Here is a 14,664-nt window from a genome sequence, read left to right as displayed (position 1 = left end):
TGCAGGGGACACGGGTTCGAGCCCTAGTCTGGGAAGATCCCACATGCCGCGGAGCAACTGGTCCCGTGAGCCACAACTACTGAGCCTGCGCGTCTGGAGCCTGTGCTCCACAACAAGAGAGGCCGCGATAGTGAGAGGCCCACGCACCGCGATGAAGAGTAGCCCCCGCTCGCCGCAACTAGAGAAAGCCCTCGCACAGAAACGAAGACACAACACAGCCAAAAATGAATAAATAAATTAAAAAAAAAAAAAAAAAAGAATGGAGGGGGAGAGGTAAATGAAGGAGAAATTAGTAGACAAAAATGATATGCTAGTTTTAGGCATGGGCTCTTAGATACAGGGGCTGTCTGTCATTCACTAAAATAGGAGCACAGGGAAAGGTCCAGGTTTGCCAAGAAGAGGTATGAAGTTCACTTATGGACACATCAAATATAAGAAGTCTGCAGGATATCCAAGTGGAGGTGGTGTTCAGCCTGATGAGATGGAGGGGGAGAGGGGGAGAAGGGGAGAGGGAGAGAGGGGGAGAGGGAGAGAGAGAGAGAGGGGAGAGAAGGAGAGAAAAGAGAAAAAGAGAGAAAAGAGAAAGGGAGGGAGGGAGGGAAGGGGGGAGAGAGAGAGAGAGGAAGAAAGAAAGAGAAAGAAAGAAAGAAAGAAAGGAAAGAAAGAAAGAAAGAAAAGGAGAGAGAGCGAGAGGAAGGAAGGAAGGAAGGGAGGGAGGGAGGGAGGGAAAGGAAGATGTGACACATCTGGTGTCAGAAAGCTAGTAAATGGCAGAGCTAGTAGGCATAACAAAGAGGGGCTGACTTCTAAACCTGACTTCTTTCCCCTCTGTAACTGTCTCAGTATCAATGTATATACTAAGTGTCCTCTGTTTCATGTAACTGTGTGTCAATTACTTGTTTTGATAAAAGTTCATAGTTTGGGCCATTTAATGAATTTCTGCCATTTTATTCCACTGCGGGGGTGGGGGGGGTGGAGGTGAGGTGGGTGGAATCCTAGAAGAGAGGGGTTAAGCTTTGTTCATATTTCCTGTGTCCAACAGTACAGCTGTGCAATTTTCAGGTGATCCAACTGAGAGGTCTTCATGGGGCCCAGAGCCAAAACAAGTAGTCCAATAATATTTAACACATCTAAGCCAGTAATATATTGCTAAGCACTAAAGTTGTTTTACCTTTTGGCTCAGCAATACACTTAAGAGATCGATCCTCCATCACCTCTCAAAAATAAGCGGTGATGTAATAAAAGATTTACACAGAACAATATTCATCACAGACTTCAATTTCTTAATGTACTGCACTGTGACCAAAGTACATATAATGGTAGCATTTCTACTCTTTAAAATGTAATGAGATTTTGGGGGACCTATATACAACCAAATTTTGTAATTACTCATTTGACTCAATAAAATAGTAATAGTAATAACAATAACCCCCCCCCCCAAAAAAACGTGAGTAAATTCTTTCACAAGCCCCTTAATATATGCATTGCTGTTTCTGAAGTCCACTTAACAACTTGAAGTTCAAGGGCTGCTTTCTGGGTCAATAATCAAGCATTTTAAAAGAGAAGAAGGAAAAAGTCACAGCATAAGATTTGAAATTCCTTCACAATGTTTTTTGAACGCTATCATATTCACAAATACCAACTTAACTTTCTCATTCTCATGACATAGGGGCGCGTATCACAAGATCTCAAGGGCCCAGAGAAGACCTCTAAGAAAAGAACAAAAGTAGCCTCGAAGAGGCTCATCTCTACTTACAGCTGCACTTTCCTCCCGCTCCCACAGTAAGACACGGGTTGTCAAGGTCGGAGAGGGCTGGCCTGGAAGGGGACTTGTGCTCAGTGAAGCAATGGACTTCGGGCCAAGACATTTTCCTAAGGCTCTGTGTTCCAGAGTGGCCTTTCTGCTTCCCCAGAGGGTCCAAGATGTAATGAATACTAGGAGGGACACTGATCATGACTTGTCATAAATACATGTGTCTTTAAGTGATGATTTTTATTATCAGGCTTCCTCGACACCAACAAGTTTCAAAATCCCCCCTTGACAGCACTGTGGATTTCGGTAATGGCACGTAAGGACTAACAAACAAGTGCATTATCACTTTACTTCTACAGGTAAACTATCAACTGGACGCCAAAAATAAAAAGGATTTTCACATGAATCCTCTTGAAAAAACATTATTTGCCTCCAAAAATTAATTGGGAGGCACAGAAAAGGCAACTTTTAACATACCGATATGACTGTCAAATATTTACCATTCTAGGAAAATTTTGATAGCCATGATGATTTCTATGGAATAGGCTTCCTTCCACCCAGTAGTAAATTCGTGGGTTTTTAATTGTCTGCAATTCACTACAGGGGAAAAATGCAAGCCAACTTTAAAAAGAAAGCTTCTCGAGCTTTAATTCAAACTCCAGAGGAAACGTGTTTTATAAATACTTCATTCTTCTCTCTCAAAGACTCTTAACCAAAGAACTTCTGTGAGACAGCAAATATATCAAATTTAAAATATGCACATAATAGGAAAATATTTAATGTAAGAACCCATATTGCCTAATATAAAGTTACTGAAAATAATATGTAAGCATTAGAATGCTTAGAGATTAGACAACAATTACCAAATTATGAAAATTAATAAATCTAATTTAAACCTGTAGAATCTAACTCAGTACACTAAATCTTAAAAACCATAATCATAGTACACAGGTATCCCCTAAGTTAACAATCTCGGGCACTTTTTTTCCCCCAAAATGGGAATCTTTTTTTTTTTTAATCCTAATTCTAAAAGTGACACTAAGTTATTATTAAAACATTAAAGTACAGAAACATGTAAAGTAGAAAAGAGCACATGAACCTACCCTCCAGAAAATAACTTTTAGTAAGATTCAAGTTAGTTTTTCTTAAAATAAATGTTCAACTAGGGTTTTATCTGTCCTACATGTTGCTTTTCCTTCTTTTATTTAACAGTATAATAAAGACAATCTTACCATAGCAATAGAGCATGTATGCATAATGATATATAGAGATATAATTCAATTTCATATGACAACTGACTTTTTTTTTTTTTAAATTAATTCACGTTCTTTTATTTATTTATTCATTTATTTATGACTGTGTTGAGTCTTCGTTTCTGTGCGAGGGCTTTCTCTAGTTGCGGCAAGTGGGGACCACTCTTCATCGCGGTGCGCGGGCCTCTCACCATCGCGGCCTCTCTTGCTGCAGAGCACAGGCTCCAGACGCGCAGGCTCAGCAATTTTGGCTCACGGGCCCAGCTGCTCCGTGGCATGTGGGATCTTCCCAGACCAGGGCTCGAACCCATGTCCCCTGCATTGGCAGGCAGACTCTCAACCACTGCGCCACCAGGGAAGCCCCAACTGACTTTTTAAAATGGTGCATAAGCCTTCTTTTACCCTAGCATGACTTTACATGTGGCATTCCATTTCCTGAAATAGTTTCCAATAATTAAACACCTGGAGAAACCCACCTCATACTCCAAAGCAGCTCAAAGGTCACTTCCTGTTCTAACCTCACAGCCCCCCTTGGCCAACCCTACCTTATATAAGTAAAGTGATAAGGGATCAGCCCCCATTCACTGCTCCCTTATCACTTTATTTATAAATCCTCAATAAAAACCTGCATATCTTATTGAAATTAACCTGCTTAGCCAAGCACAATGGCTGGTAGTTTCTCAAATGCCCTCTACCCTGTATCCCCCTGTCATGGCCACCCTTCCATCTCACCCTGTCTTACTTCTGACCCCTACCCAGCCAGCTCCTTCAGAGCCTTAGGGGAGATTTCTCTGACACTGTCAGCGTGATCCTCTGTCTTTCTAGAGCACCCCAACATTGAACTTCTCACACTGTATTATACGAAATTAAGTTATTCATCTGTGTTCCCCACAAAACGGAGAGCTTCTTGTGACAAAAGAACATGCCTTAATCAGTTTTGTTTTCCAGGCACAACTCCTGGCTCAGAGAAGACCCTCAATAAATGTTAGTATATGAATGGATAGATGGGATCAATGATGAACGAAACAGTGAATTAAAAAAAAAAAAAATCAATGTAAAATCTAAACCACAAGGCATTTAAGGTCCTCACAGACAGGGTGCCTTGTTGCAATGTTGATTTGACACTTAGGTTAACTGTTACATCGAGTCACTGCCCAGAACCAAGGGTTAGGGTTTACCCACAGGGAAACTTTGGAGGACAATTTCTATAGCTTAAAGTCTTTTAAAAAAACAATCATGAAACAGTGTTTATTTGCGTTTCACACTTTACAAGCTCGTGCGTATGCTCAAGAGAGCAAATATATTTTGGGCTTGAATACTTAGAGACTCATGTTCAGTGTTTTACCATTGAAAGAGTGCTGAAATGGTTCATTAAGAGAAATTACTCAATTAATGGAAATCATTTTATTAGTTGGAGTTTCACAAACAGTGCTTCTCTCTTGCCCCAGAAGCTGAAAGTGTACAATAGCCTCAATTCCACACCAAGCTGCCTCTGCCCATTGCTATTCCAGAGGGGCGAGTACTGCCAGCTTCCTCCATCTCAGCCTATTAACAGACACCAGCATGAAAGCTTTTTCTTAGAACTGATGCGAGTCCTATGTTAGCCTTGACACAAGGCTGGCTTGAAACTCAAATGCTCAATTTGCTAAGCAGAAATATCCTTTTCAGCATTCTGAAAGCAGATTTCTAAGCAGCCTACTTCAGACGTTATAAGGACTTGACACGGACTCCACTCTCTGTGAGACACAGAAATTACAATTCGTCTTCCCCTACTCTCATCAAAGCTGACACTGAAAAACAACATTTGAGGTTTTATTTCATATACTTAACTCATACACAACAGAGTATTAACTTCAGATTAATCATCTACCAGACTATGAACTCTTTAAAGTTGGGGATGGTGTCTGTGCATCTTTCTACCTACTGCATATTGAGCATATAGAGCATATCAAGCCTGGTGAATCAATTTATGAAAGTCTCCATAATCCATGCTGTGTTTAGTAATTAGTATGTCTATAACATGTTCATAACAGTTTTCTGTTTACTAAAATGTATTATATATCTTCAGTTTTGAAGTATGGCTGAGTAAGTTCCTAACAGGATGACTGTCTCTAGGTAAACAACTACAAACTCTCAAAACGCTGAACAAAATACAAAAAGCAACCATCTAAAGCCTCCGCAGAATGCTCAAAAACAAGGAGGTTCTACAAGGGAGTCAAGACTTGGAAGAAGGGAATGGCTGGGTGAATTCACTGATTGTAGAGCTTTTATTAGCTGCATAGCAGAGTTTGAGGCAACCATAGTGCTGAAATGTGTGGGAGGAATACTAGAAATGAGAGTTAGACCTCAGGAGCCCCAAATTTTGTGTATAAAATCTGTTAATCGTGTATGCCAAAAATAAATGCAAAAGTCAAACTGAGAAGTAAACTGAGATCTGCACTCCTATCCGACAGAGTCTGTGTCTGAATCCAAAAATAACAACATCCCTCAAAGAAACATAACAGAATCCAATTTCCACAATATAACACTCCAGTATACAATCCAAAATTACTCAACATATAAAAAATAGGAAAAATATGACATTATCAAGATAAAAGAGTATCAATTCACATCAAATCTAAGATGACTAAGATTTTAGAATTAGAGACTTTAAAGCACCTATTTTAACTGTGCTCAATTACACAATATAACACCTGCAATAAATGGAAAATCCCGGCAAAGAAAAAAACATGTTTCCAAATACATATATTTATATATGAATCACATATAAATTCTGAAACAGATAAGTACAATACCTGATATAAAAATTTTATCTGATAGGCTTACCAAAAAAATAAAGATAACATAGGAAAGAGTCAATGAGTTTAAGATACAGCAACAGGAATGATCCAAACTGAAGAAGAGGGGGAAAAAACTAATAACAAAAGTGAACAGAGTCACAGGAATCTTTTCGAGAATATCAACAGGTTGAAAGTACCTGTAATTAGAGTCTCAAAGGGCGGGGAGTGAAAGGATCAGAAAAAGTATTTAAAGAAGCAATACCTGAAATATTATGATGAAATGGACAAATCCTTTGAAAAACACAAAACAATTTTCACAAAAGATGAAACAGAAAATCTGATTAGTGCCTTGTCAATTAAAGACACTGAAGAACTTACATTTGATTCATATATAAATATATGTATTTGAAAAGAGTTTTTCACAACCAAACTCCAGGCCCCAGATAGCTTCACTAGTGAATTCTATCTAATAATAAAGAAAACAACAGCACCAAACTGACATACATTCTTTGGGGGGTGGGGGGGAGGGGAGGGAAAGAACATTTCTATATGTGTGTGTGTGTGTGTGTGTGTGTGTGTGTATAAATTATAGGCCACTATCACTCATGAATACAGATGCATTTGAATCCAATAATGTATAAAAAGGATAATACATCATTAAGTAGGGTTTAATGCAAGAATGCAAAACTGGTTTAATTTAGCCAAATCAATCAATAAAATTCACTATATTAACAGTATAAAGGAGAAACATCCTGTGTTCATTTCAATAGATGCAGAAAAGGTATTCAACAAAATTCATCACCCAGTCAGGATCAAATCTCTCAGCAGAACTAAAATAGAAGAAAACTTCCTCTACCAGATACAGGTCCTCTACAAAAAAACCTCACAGCTGTTACCATGCTTAATGGTAAAATACTGAATGTTTTCCACATTGCCTGAGAACAAGAGAAAACTGCCTAACATCACCACTTGTATTCAAGCATTATACTAGAGATCCTAACCAATACAATAATAAGATAATAAAAAGCATAAAAATTGGGAAGAAAGAAGTAAACTGTTTATGCAGATGATATGATTATGTACATAGCATTTCTAAGGAATCTATAAAACAACTTACTAGAACAAGTGAATTTATTAGCAAGGGAGCAGAATACAAGGTTTATACTAGAGGCAAAAAAATTGGAAAATAAGATTTCAAAATATTTTACAAGAGTGTTCAAGAAACATGAAACACTTAGGAATAAGTTCAACAAAAGACAAGACCTTTACCCTAAAAAGTACAAAACACTACTGATAGAAATTAAAAATCTAAATGGAAAGATATATCATGTTCAAGGAAGGGAAGACTTAATATTGTTAAGATGTCAGAACTCCCTAAACTGATCAACAGATTCAATGCAACTGCAATCATAATCCTAGCAGAATGTTGTGTGAAAATAAAACAATAAATTTATATAGAATTGCAAAGGATCTATATGCAAGCAATCCTGAAAAAGGGCAAAGTTGAAGGGACTACATTACCTAACTTCAAGTCTTACTATAAAAAGCAACAGCAATGAAGATGGCATGGTACTGGCATAATGACCCATAAATAGATCAATGAAGCAAAACAGAAAGTACAGAAATAGACCCTCACTGAACACAGTCATCCAATTTCCAACAAAGATGCCAACACAATCCGTGGGAGGAAAATATCTTTCAACAAATGGTACTGAAAAAACTGGATATCCATATGAAGAAAAAATGAATTTTGACTGTCTTTCTCACACCGTAACAAAAGCTAATTTGAGATGTATCATAGACGTAAAATTAAAAGCTATAATGATAAAGCTTTTAGGGGAAACACAGGAGACTGTCTTTATAACTTATAAAGGACTCTAACATTTCCTTGAGGTTGGCAAAGATTTCTTAGTTGACAGAAGGTAAAATCATAAAGGAAAAACTTGATACATTAGAACTTCTGCTTATCACAAAACTCTGTTAAGAAAATAATAGGCAAGCCACAGACTGAGTCAAATATTCACAAAGCGTATATCCAACAAAAGATCTGTAGCCAGGATATATAAAAAAAGCTCCTACAACTCAATGATAAGAAGACATACAGCCCACTCAGGGATCGGCAAAAGATCTAAAAAGAGACTTCAAAATTGAAGATATATAAATGGTCAATAAGTGCATGAAAAAGTACACAAAATCACTAATCAACAGGGAAATGCAAATTAACACCACAAGAAAATACCAATACCCTATTAGAATGGCTGCAATTAAAGAGACTGACAACATCAAATATGGATTTAGATACGGAGCAACCACAACTTTGCATGCACTGTTCTAGAAATGTCACAAATACAACCACTTTGGGAAAAAAATTATCGCAATTTATTATAAAACTAAATACACAGCAATTTAAACCCTAAGTGTTTACTAAAAATAAATGAAAACGTATGGTCACTAAATGTACGAAAAGGTTCCCAGCAATTTAATTATAATAACCCCAAACTGAAAACTGCCCAGGCAAATGGATAAATACATTGTGGTATTTTCAGGTACTGGATTATTGTTCTGCAATCAAAAGAAATTAGCTACTAATATATACAACAGTATGCATAAATGATGTACATGGACACTCAGAAGAAAGAAAAAAGAAAAGCAGAGTAAAAAGAAGATCAATTTAGGCCAAATCTGAGATGATCAAGATTTTAGAATTAGACTTTAAAGCACCTATTGTAACTGTGCCAAATGTCATAAAATAACACTTGCAGTGAATAAAAAACTTTTTTCTAGAATAATTAGGGAATATTTTAAGCATTTATGTGCCAAACCCTAGGCCAAGCATTTAACATGGATAATCTTATTTCTTATCAATCCAACCTTATCTTACAAATGAAGAAACTACAGCAGGAAGAAGTTGAACAGGCTGTCCAAAGTCCAAAATATAACTCAGAAGAATAAATTTTAGGGCTCCGCAACTCACACCAAAGTCAAACAGAAAGGACAGAATCACCAAATAAGGTTTCACCTGATTGTAAAAGTATGTGTGTTGGGGCATCCTGCTAAGGGAGAACACCTCAAGAACACACCAAACAGAATGTAAACTGAGCATGCGCTCCCTTGTGATAAGGTCTGACACACCCGCAGTGCAGGCTCACGGTCTTACCTTAGGGAACTGTTTTACAGGAATCAACACTTTCTGTCCCAGCTTCATGTTCTTATTAATCACCACATCAATGTACTTTTCTTCGTCCTTGCCTTCTCCTTTGTGAAACTTTTCTATTTCTGTGGAAGAAAAACAGATAACTGTGAAGTGTCTGACTTAGAATTCCAGAGGCTGGGGGTTCTCCTTAGCTCTATGGTGGCAAGAAACCAAATACAGAATATGGACTTCAGATGGCTACAGTTTTTTCCAAGTAATGACATATGTCCCATTGTATCGATGATTCTCCACCAGTACAGCGGGAAAACGCACATACCAGGGCGCTACAATGTGAAATCTCAATCGCCCAAGCTAATGGAAGGGAACAAACACAAACATAAAAATAGATTCTTTGGGGCCTTTTGGAATCCTAGGAAAAGGCTGATCAAATGGCAAAGAAAAGCCAGAAACTATTCTCAGTTCACCGTTACCAAGCACTGACATCCCTATTTATCAAACCCCGCCTGGCTCTCCAAGGCGTTTCCCATCAAGAATGGGTTCTCTAAGATGGCATTAAAAGCCCTAGACAACCTTCTGTCAGTTGACCTCCCCAACAAATCCTCCCTCCTCACAAGTGACAAGCCCAATTATAAGCTCATGGCTTTGTTAATGCTCTTTTCTCTTCTTGCGATGTCATTCTGATGATTTCAATTTCACACATCTCCTTCGAGATTCAACCACATTAAATACTACTTTTTATGTGTTACCGTCCCTTTCCTCGACTGGGCAGCAGCAGCAGTGGGAAAATCAGTCCCTCCCACCACGATACTCACAAAGCACTTCATGCACAATTTTACTATCATTTCTAGCTTAGCTCTACAGCTTCCGACCAAACCTTCTAAAAATAAAGATAATTACTAAGTCTCCAAATGAGCTGATCATTTTGTTTGCTTTCTTGTATTATCCTAAGTTTTGATCCTGTAAAACTGATCATTCTACATAGAATCTGCATGGGAACAATATACACTGAAACAGAAGTATGTGAAATGTAAACATTTACATAGATAATTCTTATTATTGTTGCGGGAAAAAATTCTTCAAGGGTACTTTTAATTTTGACATTTTTCTATAAAAATAAAATATACATATGGTGAAAAGTTAAAACAGTATCATAGAATATAAAAGTAAAAGAAAGTTTCTCCTATACCCATACTCCAGAGGTAATAATACAGAATGTTATATACTCTTTCAGAAGTTTTCCATGAATAAATTAGCACACGGGCATGCACATATACAATGTGCTTGAAAATTGTAGAACTAATGGTGGATATGAGCTAAATTAGCTTTGTTTTCCTCAGTAAAAAGCAATAAGTCACATGTCACCTGCTCCACTGACTTCAGCTTTAATGAGTAGAAGAAAATAAATTCTACATTTTATTTTTATTTATCCATTTATGCTATAATTGGGAATACCTTTAGCGAGTTAGAAGACAACAAAATTAGGTACACTGAAACTTCCTAGAAAAAAGAATTTTTAATGTTACGTATACATTTGTCAAAACAGATTTAACTACCTATTTTCTTTTAAAATAACAAAGCATTTTTATAATTTTGAGAACTTAGATGCATAATTTAATATTTAATTCCCTAATCGGCATTCAAAATGTTATTCCTTGCATCAGTGACGTTTAACATTTGAAGTAACATGTTAAGTCATAAAGGTAAGATTAAAGAATTAGAAAAAATTATATATTTTACCATATATTAAAGTTTGAGATATGCCTATGATTTTAAAGAGGAGAGTAAAATTTAAAAGAAAAAATATATAAAATACCTAATTTCCTCTCCACTCAACTTTGCAAATCTTATATTGCTAAAATACCTAGTAAGCTTTGAAATATGTTGAAATATAATATTTCACTGTTTAAGATTTATTTAAGAAAAAAGTTTAAAGCCTGATGTCATGTTAAAGCATGTAGGTTTGCATGTACTGGACCTAACACACCACAGAGCAATGGAAAGAGCCCCATCCCTGTCACTGGCATCAAACAGATCTGGTTTTCAGCACAGCTCAGGCCCCTGTGACCTCCTGTGATAACATTCAAAACTGCTCAAAACTTCTGTTTTTTTAGGCGTTGTTCAATCAACAATTGTGCATTTTCTTCTTGATTGAAGACAATAAGTAGGTTGATGTTTTTATGAAGTCCAGTAAAGTAAAATGCAAAATAACAGGAAGTGCACAAGATGATTTAATGAAATCTTGAAACTGTCCCTGACTGGGAGTTTCATATTCTAAAACTCAGGCTACTACCTCTCCGGTCTTCCTTAGGGAAGGGAGGGCACTGGACACCTACCAAGGTGGATTTAACCTTTTAGTAAATTGGAGCATATGAAGGCCAACCATAGAAAACCCAGCCAGATGTTCAAGGTGGAACACATAGGGGATTTGACTTTCACTAATCCCTAGATTACATTTGTTACATACAGTTTAATGTACCAATGCCATCTCCCAGCACAGAAATAATAAGCAAATGTGTGATTAGGTTTTAGATGATGGAGGGGATTAAAATGCTGTTTTCAAACCATGGACACCAAATTTCTGTCAACCTGAAAATCTAGTGTCAGTTATGTCTTTTTTGGCTTTTGTTTTTCCATTTCTTTTTGTTTCTGTCTTGGTCCCGTACAGAGCCTCCCTAAGCAATGGCCACTTACATTATAGCCTACCAAATATACTAAAATCCACTAATCCTCTAAAACACAGCAAAATAATCTTTGAATTTAAATAAGTTAAATTTCCAATATAAAAAAATTTAGTAAATTTTCATTAAAACTGCTTAAATTCTCTCACAGAATCAAGCACATCTAAACTGACATTTTCCTTTGTCCCAGCAACTCCATTTCTACAAATTTACCCTACAAATATACTTGGATAGATTATAAAATATTATATACAAAGTTATCCATTTAAAGCACTGTCTTTAATAGCAAAACACTGGAAATCATCTAAATGTCTATAATTAAGAACCTGGTTACTAAGCTAGGGCACAGCCATACAACAAAATCACATACAGCTACTTTACAACATCAGGAAACTCTTTATGTTCTGATAGGAAAAGGTCTCCACCAAATAACTGTTTAGTACACGTACGCACATACACAGTGTAAAACAGTGTAAGAATATATGTTCATATTCACTTGTATATGCACAGAAAATAGCTCACTTCTTCTATATAAGAAATGAGTAACAGTGATTAATTGTCAAGGGGGAAATGCAGTGGATAAGAAACAGGAATAGGAGACTTTCGTGGTATCTCTCTTTTACATTGTTCTAAAATTTTGAATTATGTGAATATTTTACTCTTCAAATTTTAAATCTTTAAACACTTTGGCAGAATTTTTTTTTAATATTGAAACAGAATAAAATAAGAATGTATACAGAGATTGCCATGTTTATATTTTGCGTCTTGGCTGAAAATCCAGAGCTTGACTCTCTCGTGATCATTCATTTAAATTCTTCATTAAAATATTCTTTCACTGAAACTGTGATGAGGAATTTACCTGGACTGCCTATCCCACTTGAAGCAACAGGTGTGTTTCTGGAAACTACATGCACAATATTTTGACAATCCAATAATACTTCCAATGCAATGGGGTTCACATAGTGAGGGAGAGAGGAACAGGTATCTATCCAAAAAACAATGACTGCGGTCTGATACATTGGAGAAACTGTACTGGGTGCTGGGAAGAAAATACACAGAATCTGTGGCATGTAAACAGACGAATTTAATATAATGTACACAGTGTTGCAGCAAAGGGACTAACAGCTTTGGAACTTGGAAAATTATTCAAAAAGCTAGCAAATGCGTGCTAAGTTCTTAAAGGATGAGGAACAGAGTTTGCCAGGCAAAGAGCCGATGAGTTCTTCAGTGAAGTAAAGTAGCCCTGGGTAACACCAGTTCACATTCCCTCATCTGACCAGTTAGACTGTACAGTTGATACATGGAGTTTTACTTTTTTTTCCCCCCCTTTTCTCCTTTAACAGTACAAAATAGAATAAATCACACAAGTAATCATGACGAGCTCCTGCCACTGCAGAGCCAGTCAGTGAACAAGCTGAGACATGGACTCCATTTCCTCACCCCACATCCTGCGTTCCTGCAGAAAGAACCAGGGTGAGAAGAGGGGGTAGTTCTCTGCGGCCAACACGGAGGAGAAATGAGGACAAAAGCGTGAAAAGACAGGCCAGGTTCTTAATGTCAACACTGATATACTAAGGGTTCAGTAACAACAGGGAGATACTGAAAGCTGTCAGCTAAGGAGTGACGTGATGAGCGCCTTCCTCAAGGAAAGGGGGGCCTGAGCAGAAATGGGAAGCACGGAATGTGGAGAGAGAGCACAGAGGACGTCACAGCTGGATGATGCGACAATCTGTCCCATGAACAACCCATGAGGGATGGAACTAGAGGGCTTATTTCTATTTGGACAGAAAGCCATCAGAGAGGCAAACCCTTCGTACTCAGAGGAGGCATCAAGCCCACAGGACACCCGGCTAGAGCAAACACACAGGCGTGCCCTACACGCCTCTCCCCTCCCTTGCCCTCTACCCCTAGTGCCCAGCTTTTCACGGCTTCTAAAGCACCAGCTCACCGAGGTTCAGGCTTCTGCGCTTGTTCCCCAAGACTGGGACACTTCTGGGGACTTTCCCCCGAATAACAGCCTCCTCTTTGGTGCCTCTGCCTAAATTCCACTTCCTAGAAAGACTGTCTTCGAATTCCCAGACTAGTTACCCAAAACAACGCAGCATTCTAGCATGATACTCACCACAGGTGTTAACTTCCTACTAAATGTCCGTCTTCTCCAACAGACTGTCAGTCCCCTCCCCACCCTTAACTCCTTTCGTGGTCTTAACAAAGCTGGGAAGCAGGAAGGGGCAAGGAAAGGAAAAGAGAGACTGTATGGAGAGGGCAGCCTGGCAGGGGTTGCAACTTCCCCAGAGGAAGCAGCCAGCCTGTGCTAACCTAACCGGGAGGAAGCCAAAGAGAACACACACTGGGATCTCACTTCCTCCTGCAGACCTGCTGCTGGTGGCTCCACGGGGGAGGGGCAACCCAAGCAGAAGCCAGAGGGTGACAGTGTCTGCGGATGCAGTCCTCAGGCACCCACATCAGGCCCGGGCACAGAGCGGAGGAGGGGGAAAGAGGACCTGGTGAGGCAGAAAGCAGCAATCCAGCCCCACAGCTTTGGTAACTAAGGAAGCTTCAAACAGTGTCTGATGCCTCCTATACACACAAAACTTTCCTTTTGCGCTTACACCACATATACTATTACGCAGCAAAATACTGAAAAGTAACGAAAATCATTTTAGAGATCACTTATTACGACAGTACTAAGTAAATAATAATTATTATGACTTTGTTGACAATGATTCACCAGGTTAAGGGCTGCATGTTTGACTTAAGGTCCCTCTTTATTCTAATGAACTTATGATCTATCACCTTCATTTTACAGAATAAGACCCCGCGGATTCAAATGGGTTCGAAGCTTGCCAAAGGTTAGACAGTTCCTAAGTACCAAGGCAGGATTCACACTAAGATTCAGCTAACGTTAAAGCCTGTTTCATTAGCTGTTTAAAAGCTATGTAATAAAAATTCACGAAAGGTTCAGAGAAGTATAAATAATACAAATCAGCCTGCACAATTAAGTACTAGGGCAGACAGTAATATGGTCAAAAGCCACCCCCCGCCC

At 38.2% G+C, this 14,664-nt stretch overlaps 1 protein-coding gene across 4 annotated transcripts in view; it reads right to left on the bottom strand.

Annotated features, from left to right (window-relative positions):
- Nucleotides 1-14,664, bottom strand: part of KHDRBS3 (KH RNA binding domain containing, signal transduction associated 3) — a 166,715-nt gene that overhangs the window by 105,134 nt on the left and 46,917 nt on the right. For all 4 annotated transcript variants that reach the window (XR_014255694.1, XM_082433854.1, XM_082433853.1 and 1 more), the window contains exon 2: nt 8,944-9,062. Coding sequence is in view for 3 of the 4 variants with exons in the window: in XM_082433854.1 (XP_082289980.1) it covers nt 8,944-9,062 (119 nt within the window). In the remaining variant the exon portion in view is untranslated. The remainder of the gene's footprint in view (nt 1-8,943; nt 9,063-14,664) is intronic.

This window comes from Balaenoptera physalus, assembly GCF_965194825.1.
Source record: "Balaenoptera physalus genome assembly, chromosome: 17".
In the NCBI taxonomy this organism is placed as follows: domain Eukaryota; kingdom Metazoa; phylum Chordata; class Mammalia; order Artiodactyla; family Balaenopteridae; genus Balaenoptera; species Balaenoptera physalus.
The sequence above is the reverse complement of the archived record's forward strand: the minus strand, read 5'-3'. Positions and strand labels throughout refer to the sequence as shown.